General features: G+C 35.7%; 2 protein-coding genes and 1 pseudogene across 2 annotated transcripts; 1 reads left to right on the top strand and 2 right to left on the bottom strand.

Annotated features, from left to right (window-relative positions):
• Positions 1 to 2,089: 2,089 nt before the first annotated feature.
• On the bottom strand, positions 2,090 to 4,205 carry LOC107756100 (GPN-loop GTPase 2-like; annotated as a pseudogene).
• A 214-nt stretch (positions 4,206 to 4,419) lies between these two features.
• On the bottom strand, positions 4,420 to 7,592 carry LOC107755266 (smad nuclear-interacting protein 1-like). The gene is made up of 4 exons (XM_016572012.1): positions 7,300 to 7,592; positions 6,983 to 7,112; positions 5,646 to 6,214; positions 4,420 to 5,383 (listed from the first exon to the last, which is right to left on the bottom strand). Exons 1-4 carry the CDS (start codon positions 7,458 to 7,460, stop codon positions 5,116 to 5,118), a joined length of 1,128 nt encoding a protein of 375 aa, XP_016427498.1. The 5' UTR covers positions 7,461 to 7,592; the 3' UTR covers positions 4,420 to 5,115.
• Positions 7,593 to 8,918: 1,326 nt separating this feature from the next.
• LOC107755261 (axonemal dynein light intermediate polypeptide 1-like) lies at positions 8,919 to 11,269 on the top strand. The gene is made up of 6 exons (XM_016571999.1): positions 8,919 to 9,137; positions 9,265 to 9,401; positions 9,921 to 10,090; positions 10,174 to 10,352; positions 10,947 to 11,111; positions 11,188 to 11,269. The coding sequence occupies exons 1-6, from the start codon at positions 9,057 to 9,059 to the stop codon at positions 11,227 to 11,229; spliced, it is 774 nt and encodes a 257-aa protein (XP_016427485.1). The 5' UTR covers positions 8,919 to 9,056; the 3' UTR covers positions 11,230 to 11,269.
• The last annotated feature ends 4 nt before the right edge of the window (positions 11,270 to 11,273 follow it).

Genomic DNA, 11,273 nt, shown 5'->3' with positions numbered 1-11,273 from the left:
GTGTGTGTGTGTGTATATATATATATATATATATATATATATATATATATATTACACATATTTACAAACACATTGCATTACTTTTCAAGTTTTGAGGGAAAATTCCAAGGATTTCATGTGGCCTACAATGTATATACAATTTCTGAAGTTAATTCAATATTTTCACATACAGATCAGCAAATTGCACTATTTTTTCCCCCAATTTTTGTTCTAAATTTTACAACAATTTGTGTCGCTGTCAACTTTATTTATTTGAATTTCTTTTGTCAACAGAATTCAAAGATCATGAAATCGTAGGACCAAATAGAAGGAAATTTAGGAAAATAACTGAATAAAGAAAACAATTTAATATATTTCCAATACAGCAACACTATTTTTTAGTTTAATAGTCACACACACCCTAGTTCCTGTGACACTGAAAATATATACACTTCATTTATCACCCTAAATGATGTCTAGAGCAAATATAGTGTCAAGCTTGCACATACTCAGACCCTGTAAAGCAGAAACAGATTTCACATGGCCAGCTCCATTCCCTGTCTGCCTCCTGTTTTTACCCTGCGAATTCGACCAAAATATGGACTGGACTTTGAACTGACATAAATAACGCTTTTGCACTTGAGGTTCTAACGACATCGTGTATTAACAAAGTCCTGTGTGTGTACTAATTACAAGAATATTATAATCTTCACATTCTTTTTCAGCTATCTTTAAAAGTATATCGCAGCATATATAGTCATAGTTAAATGATACTAAGTCATCTGACTGACACAAGCGTTTTTAGAGTGCAATATAATGTTAATATAACGTAATCCATCCCGAGTTTTCCACAACCCTCAAACCGAGTGCGCTAAGAGGCGAAGCACTACCTTCTGGTTCCCGGAATACTTCCGTGGCTCGCACAAGTATGTGTTAAGGTGACTGTTGTGGAGAATTATTCCTGAAGGATGATGTGGCACTTTCATACATAAACTTAAATTACTAGATCATATTTAACTGATATTAGCAAGAAAAACATGACCAAAAAGACAAGTTCAACAAACACCGAGCACTATCTAACATAGTTGTCACGTCTCCCTCTCGTGTACAATGCATTCCTGTGTTCTTCCGCGGGTGAGAAGGCCTTTTCAAGGTCCAGACTACACATGATGGGAAAGGTGTTCCGGCTCGATCAAGATTCTCTGCCACAAGTTAGCAAAATACGCGCCATGTATCACGAGAGCGGATGGGAAAACCCGTGTACACGAATAAACAAAATCAGAACATTTATATTATTTTACGAGTGTGTACCAAATGATAAAAACCAGCAGCATTAATTGATTTCCGAACAAATTGTTGACCATTTCACACATGTAAGCACGCCAATAACTGGTTAGACAGTTTAGTGTGTGTCATCTGTCTTAAACTGTTTTTAATTCGGTCACAAAATTAAAATTCAGGCGACTGCAGTTTCTCAAAATTCAATGATAAACGAGAAAAAGCTGACTACTATATTGTGTGCGCATGTAGCCGTTACGACAGTGACCTCTAGTGGTGATACTCTCCACTGCACTCACACACTGATCTATAAGCTGCTCATAGAAGGAAGTTCATCAATTTATTAACGCATCAAATCTTTCAAACTCAAACACTAAGATGTAGGTCTACAACACCCAGAACAATTATTCTCAGTTTCCTTCTATCACTGCAACTCAAGCTGAAATAATGGAGTTTAGTTTTTTGCTGTGGACAAAAAGTATTTTGCTTAGATACATATGTACATACAGAAACAAAATAAGTTTTTTTATATTACAAAATAAGCTTTATAGTGTATTATTTACCTTGTGAAGTCACATCTGATAAAATGAATCATCTAATTATTGCTTGTGTAGAAAACATTTTGCAACACATGAATCTAAAACCACTCTTTAAATGTTTAAGACAATAATTTAATTCTTGTTACTGTAAAATTTCAATTTAAAAACATTCGAACTGTTCTGTGAATGTAAATTCAATGTGGGGAACAAAAAACATTTATTTATTTTGATTATTTTATTTGCTCATTTGTTGAATTTCAACGTCAATCTGTTTGAGTGTGTGAAATAAGACCTCTGGAAATTGCTTCTTTTAGTTTTTCTTTTTTTAATCAATATAAAAACGGTTACAAGTCCATAACTTCATCCTTCACAGTTTTCCCAGTGGCCTCCATGTATTTCTCCTGTACACTGAGAGTTCTGAGATAAATGGTTAAGGACAGAAATTAATAGAATTGTGTTAACATAACGACAGCAAAACAAAAAAACAAACAAAAACAAAATTATACAGTATGATAAGGATACGTGCTGAACTGGAAGTCTGCTCCAACAGCAGCAGACATCATGGCCTGCAGATTCCTCTCCTCCAGGTCTCCAAAGCAGTAGCCATTAGCTTTGTCCACAGTTCTCAGAACTTGCATCATGCTTTCCTTGTCCTGTAGAGAGAGAACAATGGTCAAAAAACAATGTCACAAATCCACATGCATCTCATTATAATTACAAAAGTGAGCACTAACCTGTACGTTAAGAGGTACAAAAGACACCAAGCTGTAGTCCTGGATCACTTCAGCCAACTTCACATTCAGGTGGTGAAACTTTTTGAAGAAAGGGTCTGAGGAGAGATGCTCCACCAAATAAGACAAGTCCAGAACCTCAGTGTAGAAGTCTAGATTGAATGCTTATATTAAAAAAAAAGAGTTGGTATTAAATTAAAGTAATTCACAAATCAGACTTTCTGCATCAGTCTGGATTATATTATCTTACCAAGTTTGCCATACTGCTCAATGAGGTCCATTTTTGAGGGCACATTGACATGTGGCAATTCAACATGCAGCATGGTGGACAGGGAAGTACACAGTACAGAGATGAACTTGACCGGATCAGCACAGTAATGGGAATCCACCAGATGTACTGCAGTTAGCTGCCAACATCAGATGAAATCAGACAGGAAATACATCTTAATAAATCCGACAGAAGTACAAGAAAAGTTCCCACCGACCACTTACCCAGAAATTCCACTATGACAGCTGTGCAAATATATTCTTCACCGAATTATGGTGAGTGTAAAGTTCCACCTGACCTGGGCAGTCAAAAAGGAAGTAGTAGCCGTGGTGGTGCTTCAGCTTGTTCTCTAACCAGTCCATATTTGCCTCTAAGTATTCCATAGAGTAGATGAGGCCGCCATTGGGGCCAAGTTTTAGACCGTCCATCACATCATCCAGAGTGACGAGCTCGGATATGTCCACAGCACATGGATAGGGCAGCCCTTCATTGGCAGGATCCAGGTTTACAATGACCACCTTGCGTCCGAGGTGGCTGAGGAACTCTTGCATGCCCCGGCAGTAAGTGGTTTTACCTGAGCCAGGTGGACCAATCACAATCTGGCCAAATTGTAGAGCTGGTTTTGATGACGTCATGTTGAAGCAGGTTCACCACTATGCAAATGAAGAAACTAAGCTACATCTAAAGGAGAAAAGGAGATTTAAAAAAAAGAAAATATATTAATTTTTCAAGTTAAAAGACTTGAGCATGTTCTTATGTTATACGTTACATGAATGTATTGGAAAAAACAATCACTGAACAACATGATCATTTGTAACCCTCGGGTTTAGTGCAGATTCTGTGAAATAATGACCTCCATGGAAAAATGCACAAATGACTTGCATGCAAGAGTTTTGTGTTTTTATTGCTCTTTTATTTATTCACTTTTTTTTGTATGTATGTTTTAATGTAAAGTGTTAAATTGTATTTCTTTTAATGCTGCTAAGTGGATTGCTCTAACAGAATTTCGTTGTATAAACATTTGCAATGACAATAAAAACCTAACCTAACATGGTGTGATGACAAAATTTTCATTTCGTGAACTGTCTTTAAGAGAGATTGAAGAATAAAAAGGAGCTGTGATTTCATAATTTAATTTTCGAATATTGGTAATCGTTTTTTATCATTATCCTTAAATGTAAATACTAAAGAACAGATCCTGTAGATTTGCGCGGTCTGGGAACAAACTAATTCAGACAGACAAACCAAAATAAACTAGAATTAATGTATATGGAAAACGACATGCATCTGATATCGTAAAACAAACATTCATACGACAAAACACATATACACAAACCTTTGAAAGTCAGTGAATTGTTTCGCTGCCACATGACGACACAAACGTGATGGAAACCGGATGTTGAGGATTTCAAAATAAAAGTCGCTGACTTTGCGCCTTTTCTTAGCGAATAAAGAAATTGTACAAAACCGTACTTCATAAATCGGACGAAACTTACGTCAGTTTCACGAAGAAAATGTATTATTTGAAGGACAAAATGTGAGCCTTATGCCACTAAGCATCTCCGAGCACTGTGTACAATGAGGCGTAATTCAAATAACAGGTTACTATAATAATGTAGTCGAAAATTTTAATTATATAACACTATATTCACTGCATACATAATTAGAAAGTTAGAATTAGAAAATCACTTTCAGATTTCCTCATTTACTCTTACAATGTGTGCTGTCAATCAAAAGGCCAACACTCATTATTATCCATCTTTATTTTACAATACAAAACATCTAAAAATCAAATATGAATGTACTGTGAGAGAACAGCAAATATCTAAAGTAAGACGCCATCGTTATCAATATGCAATATTCAAATGAGTCTCAGATTTTTCTTCATAACCATGAGGATGATAATCTGCTGCAAAAAATCTGGTTCAACTAACCAGGACCCAGTATGTATCTAATCACATAGAATACAAACGAAAACACAAGCACTCACATCAAATACATCCAGTATATTTACAGTAACCAAATCTGGACATTATATTCACTACTTCAAGAGTATCCAAAATATATGCTTTTTGAAGATTAAGTTCTGGCATTGAGCACTTGCTTTGAAGGACAACACTGTACACAGTTTGATGGGATACAAAAGCTATCCACCTGAGAATAGTCATACAGACAACTGGGCAAGCTGAAGCAAGATTCTTTCATTGTCCAAAAGGAAATTCTGAATTAATAAATTCATGCTGGTTCTGATCTTACAGATGAAATTCTTTCGAAGATTCCAGCACAAAACAGGTAACTTTGGTAAACGCTGAGGTGAGAACTACTCATCCAGGCCCTCATCCAGGCCCTCATCCTCTTCTTCCTCCTTCTTTGCGTCAACCTCGGTTGTGTCGGAGAACTCATGAAGGAGCACATACTCTCTGCTGCTGAAGCCAAACTTCAGCACGTCCTTCTCTTTGAGCTCGTAGTAGCGCTGAGGTTCTATACGCTGATTGTTCAGGTAGGTTCCATTTCCAGAACCCAGATCGATGATATATGGCTTCACTCTCCTGCCCGTAGTGCCATCAGCCCGTGTGAACTCCACTAATCTGGAGGTGATAAAAATCAGATACAAAAGCTAAATCATTATGCGAGGGAATTAACACTTGAATTCAATAATATCTCTTTACATTTTTTAAAGTTGCAATGTAGCAAAAATAGCGACTAATCTTTTTTTCCCTACTGTGCTGTACATTGAATTTCATATTATGGAAAAAAATACTATGGAAGTCAATTGATTGACAGAATTATCATTTTTGGGTGAACTATCTCTTTAAGCATTTATTAAATATCTTTTATTATTGTTCTGACCTGTACTGAAAAACAGCATGCTGTTTGGAACAAGAAGGGTGGTCGATAGGAATGTCTGCAATCTTCCTTTGTCTTCCAAGTAGATACGCACTCTGTCTGTGGATGTACATGACTGGAAGGGGCTCGTCATTCTTAAAGGGATATAAACGCCATCTTCGTTTAGGTATTCGGGCCTCGGGAGGCTCATTATACTTGATCACCTCCCCCCTGAATGTATTGGTATCTTCCACCAAGGCACCTGATAGTTCAAAGTTGGGCTTTTCCTTCTCCACTGCAGGTGCAGAATCATCAGCCTGTTTACTGCCGAACTCATGTGCCTCATCACCACTGCCACTCTGAGCCTCTTGCCTGAGACGATTCTCCCGCCGCAGTTCATTATGCCGCTCCCTCTCAGCCTGCTGTTGCTGTTGTAGGTGGGCATCCCGTTCTCTTCCCCTATTCCTGTCCTGTTCTCTGTCTCGCTCTCTTTGCCTTAGCCGCTCTCCCTCCCTTTTCATCCTGCGATCATCTGAATTATCCCTTCTCTCACGATGCCTATGACTTTCGGATCCTCTGTGATCATCTTGCTCCTGTAATGAAAACAAAACCTCCTTAGTTAAAACCTCTACTTAGAACACCTTTTTAGTTGCTCTCAATAATAATAATCATAATAATGATTACATTTTTAAAATTATTACATCATAATAAATGTAATATAAAATGCCTTAAAATTAAATATATTCTAAAATAATTTAAAATGTTAAAATATATACATAAATGAAATAAAATTATACATTTTACATATATATAAAAATATAACATATTTCTTAAACAAAAACATGCATGTGTGTGTATTTATATATACATAATAAATACACACACATACACTATGTAAACACAAACTTTTATTTTGGATGCGATTAATTGCAATTTATCGTTTGACAGCCCTGTATGTATACATACATATTTCTTATATATATATATATGTGTGTGTGTGTGTGTGTAACATGTTGGGTTACATAAGTGTACAACATAACATTTTGTAAACAACAATGAAAATTGCTTATTTAATATCCTAAAATATCAACAATTTAACATATACAATGAAGCAATAACAACAACAACAACTACATTAATGTTTTTAAATTCCTATTAAATAAGATATTGTAGCCTGATACATATTAAAGGGTCAAATTATGTTTAATTGTATATTTCCCCATGAGGTCCCCGCATAAGTATTTGTGTCAAAGCCCTCTGTGCTCTTTAACCCTTTTAAATACAGCTTTTTCGTCAATTCATGATAAAGTCTAACTTGTTAGCCTAAGACAAGCTGATATGTGATATGATATGAAACTCACCCGCTTTAACCTTACGTCAGTGCTGCGCTGTGGGCTTCTACTCCTCCGAGCTCGAGGTGACCTCTCCTGCTGTCTGCCCGATGAACGGTCTCTCCTCGCTGGCGACCTGTCCTTTCTCCTGTCAGGTGATCTACAAATACAGTTCACGAAGCATCTTGTAGGAAACTACTGACTACAAATAAAACGACTTGTTGATCATCCCCACATAACTACAATGTGGTAAACGAAATATCCAGTTAAAATAGGAGCAATCTTGTTTATTCGGCTGAGCGGTCATGAAGATAAACACAACAGGCTGTGGGGTATAAGGCGCTCACCTGCTGTCTCGTCGTCTCGGTGGAGGGCTGTTGCTGCCTCGGCCGGAGCCTGAACTGGATCGGCGAAGGCGCGGAGGCCGCGTGGGACTCACTTTTTCTTGCTTAATTTTTGTCTTTACATCCCGGACAGGAGATTCTCTGTGTCGTCTCCTGTTGTCCATTACGAAATGAGCTTGCCTATTAGCTTCGTAAAAAGTAAAAGTCGTTCATACCAAAGGGGAGCATGAAAACAGATTTAAACCGCATTTACGAAACTTCCATGAACACTTCCGGTTCGAAGCTTGTTCGCTGAAAAAATGTGTCCTTCCTTTGAAAAGCAATTTAGTTCCGCTTTCTTCAGAGCTTCGACGTACAATTTTAATAGAGTTTTTAGATAAATGAAACAAGAGAAATATTAATAATATACAATGAACAACATACTACAAATTTTAACTTAAATAAATGAAATTATGTAAATAGCAAAATAAATATGGAAAAAAGAAAATTAAAATGTATAAAAAGTGTCAGAGCTGTTCAAAAGTTTGGGATCATTAAAGTTTTTAATGTATTTTAAAGAAGTCTCTTCTGTTCATCATGGCTGCATTTATTTGCCCCAAAATACATTACCATTACTTCAGTGTCACATGATCCTTCAGATCATTATCAATGTTGGAAACAGTTGTGCTGCTTTTTTTTTTTTAACCTGTGATACTTTTTTCAGGATTATTTGATGAATAAAGATTTCTATTTTAAATAAACGCTGTTCTTTTAAAAGTTTTATTAATCAAATAATGCTGAAAAAATATCACAGGTTCCAAAAAATATGAAGCAGAAAAATGGTTTCCACCATTGATAATAAATCGGCATATTAGAATGATTTCTGAAGGATCATGTAACACTAATGGCTGCTGAAAATTCAGCTTTGGTCACAGCAATAAATTATATTTTAAAGAATAGAAAAACATTATTTTAAATTGCAATAATATTTTACAATATTACTGTTTTTTGTATTTCTGATCAAATAAATGCAGCCATGATGAGCAGAAGAAACTTCTTTAAAAAACATGACAAATCTTACTGATACCATGCTTTTAAACGGCAGTGTATTACTTTAACATTTAGTGCCACCCAGTGGCGAGGTTTGTCTCGTGTTTTAAAATCTAAACGTTAGAAAAATAAAACAATACAATATATTTCTATGTAAATTATTTTAAAATACTAAATACTTAATAATAGTTATTGTTTTCCCCGATTATTTTGACTGGTTCATATGACCTTTTCAACGGCTCTTTTTTTAATTTATTTTTTTTATTAATGCTCAATAACATAAGAACATTGTCAAGGAATTACATACAAATACATATAATAAAACAAAAATATTACACACAAAAAAAACAAACAAAAAAAACCAATGAAAAACAAAAGATGACAAGGGACTCTGCCATATAACGACAGGTCCCGCTGTAACCAGATATTAAGAATATTTTTAGATTTAATTATCCTAGCTGAAAAGTTTAAGTGTTGTCTTGCCAGAAGATTTTTAGTAATATAAATACCTAGGTATTTCACCGTGGGCTTAACAGGAATATTTTCTATTGAATCATAATTCCCTTTTTAACGGCTCTGCTTGATGGGAAAGAGCAGTTGTTATAGCAACGGGAAACAACAAAACGAAACTTTTGCAGCGTGACGAGGGTGCTCGAATTCTTCCAAATCATACTAAAACACATAATTAGAAACATTCCTGTACATTTTCTTGACACTTCCACATTGTAACCATGATTCTCCCGACTGACTCCTTGCTGAAGTATGATTGTCCGGTGTTGGTGAGCAAGAATACAGAGAGGAAGTCTCCAAGGGTAAGCACAGTTATTGGATGTACGTTATACGACTAAAAACAAACATGCAACCACCGTAAAGTATATCTTGTTGTTGTAATGAAGCCTGAACGTTAGTTGTTCTTATCTTCTCTCACATTTTATTTAGAGTCGCCCTTTGAAAGTGAGTCCCCAACAGATAGTAGAGAGCGGCCCAGTCCCACCTCCACCAAAACCCAAGAGCCCCTCAGCGGATGCCAGCAAACAGCAAACCGAAGAGATCCTTAATGCCATTCTACCACCAAGGTAAAATAAACTAAGAGGTTTATTAGTATATTTATTAAACATTTTCTTTAACTGGGTGCTGATACTATCATAACATGGTAGTTTAGTTGCATATTTGTTTACGTCACACAATGCCTTTAAAAAGTTTGGGGTCAGTAAGATTTTTGACAAATACAAATTTCTAATTAAAATAAATGCTGTTCTGAATGCTGGCTTCCACACAAATATTAAGAAATGTTTACTGACCACCAAATCTATTGGTAAATCTATCTACACAGGTTATTAGAATGAGTTCTGAAGGATCACCTGACAAGACTGGAGTAATGACTGCTAAAATTCAGCTTTGCCATCACAGGAATACATTTTAAAATATATAAATATAAAACAGTTGTTTTAACTTTAACTTAACTTTCACAATACTGTTTATATTGTATATTTGATCAAATGCAACCTTGGTGGGCATAAGAGACATTTAAAAAATTTTAACAGACCCCAAACTTTTCAACGTAAGTATATAAATCTTAAAAATGGTTGTTGCAGGGAATGGATGGAGGACAGCCAGTTGTGGGTGCAGCCGGTGTCCAGTGCTCCGTGTACACGCATGGACGTCATTCATTTGCAAGAACAATTGGACAGAAGCCTGCAGGCGAGGCAGGCCAGAGAGACCGGCATCTGCCCTGTGCGCAGGGAGCTCTACTCTCAGTGCTTCGGTAAAAATAGACATATTGCAAATTAAGTGTCATATTAATAGCTCTTGAGATTTACATGGCATTCCCTCTTTCAAATCTCTTAGATGAGTTAATCAGACAGGTCACCATTAACTGCGCCGAGCGGGGTCTCCTGCTGCTGCAAGTAAGAGACGAGATTCGCATGACCATCGCTGCCTATCAAACACTGTATGAGAGCAGTGTGGCCTTTGGCATGAGGAAAGCACTTCAAGCAGAGCATGGAATGGCTGACATGGAGAACAAGGTAAATTATTACTGAAAGCATTATTCCGACTTTTTCTTACATTATTATACTTATATTCTAAAATAATAAAAAAATTATGATTACATAAAAAAAAAACTGTTTATATACATATAAAAATATATATACATTATATATCATAAATGTAACCTATAACAATTTGTAACCGTAAAGAATATCTTTTGTAAACAACAAAACTACAAAGCAAGTTAAAAAACTAAACCTATACAGTGACACAATTACAATAACTTTTATCTTACCTTATATTTTCTATTAAATAAAAATAATATACTTAATATAAATCATGTTATATCAACTTGTTAGCTGAAGACAAGTTTACTTGTGATTATCTTCCTCTTGTAACAGAAAACAAAAACTATTACATACACACACAAAAGATATTTTGCACTTATAATGAAAGTCAGTGGTGTCCATCACATTAGACCCCATTGACTTTGTATGCACACAAATTTTTTTTTCTTTCAAAATATCTTTCATGTACTGCAGAAGAAAGCAAGTCATTATTTTTAAAGTAATAGCTGACAAGCACACATTAAATTCCAATTTTCTGCTCGCTGAGATACAAACTCTTGGTAGATTTTAGAGTTAGAGAGTGAGAAGCGAGATTTGGAGAGGTTGTTGAATGAGCAGAAAGCTAAATGTGAGGCCATTGAGAGACGGGAAGCAGAACGGCGGGAAATTGAGGAAAAGAAGCATGCCGAAGAGGTCCAGTTCCTCAAACGAACTAATCAGCAACTCAAGGTAAAGCAGAGATCATCATAATCATGATTTCTGACATTATTTTTTAGACTCATGTGCTTCCATTTATTTTTTTTAGGCACAGCTGGAGGGCATAATTACCCTGAGGAATAAGGCTTAAATATTATTAGAATAATAACACACTAACTCTCATACTGTTTCAAT

The sequence above is a fragment of the Sinocyclocheilus rhinocerous genome, unplaced genomic scaffold (genome assembly GCF_001515625.1).
Source record: "Sinocyclocheilus rhinocerous isolate Xijiao unplaced genomic scaffold, SAMN03320098_v1.1 scaffold11, whole genome shotgun sequence".
In the NCBI taxonomy this organism is placed as follows: Eukaryota; Metazoa; Chordata; class Actinopteri; order Cypriniformes; family Cyprinidae; genus Sinocyclocheilus; species Sinocyclocheilus rhinocerous.
This window is presented reverse-complemented; position numbering and strand designations above follow the sequence as displayed.

Bases quoted from the DNA above. Each gene is read 5' to 3' on its own strand.
- LOC107755266 (XM_016572012.1), bottom strand. From the start codon at position 7,460: ATGGACAACAGGAGACGACACAGAGAATCTCCTGTCCGGGATGTAAAG. The intron at 6,215-6,982 runs GTGAGTTTCATA...TTTTCATTACAG, and splicing joins CTGACGTAAGGTTAAAGCGG to GAGCAAGATGATCACAGAGG. The intron at 5,384-5,645 runs GTCAGAACAATA...TATCACCTCCAG, and splicing joins CATGCTGTTTTTCAGTACAG to ATTAGTGGAGTTCACACGGG.
- LOC107755261 (XM_016571999.1), top strand. From the start codon at position 9,057: ATGATTCTCCCGACTGACTCCTTGCTGAAGTATGATTGTCCGGTGTTG. The intron at 9,138-9,264 runs GTAAGCACAGTT...CATTTTATTTAG, and splicing joins CAGAGAGGAAGTCTCCAAGG to AGTCGCCCTTTGAAAGTGAG. The intron at 10,091-10,173 runs GTAAAAATAGAC...CAAATCTCTTAG, and splicing joins GCTCTACTCTCAGTGCTTCG to ATGAGTTAATCAGACAGGTC.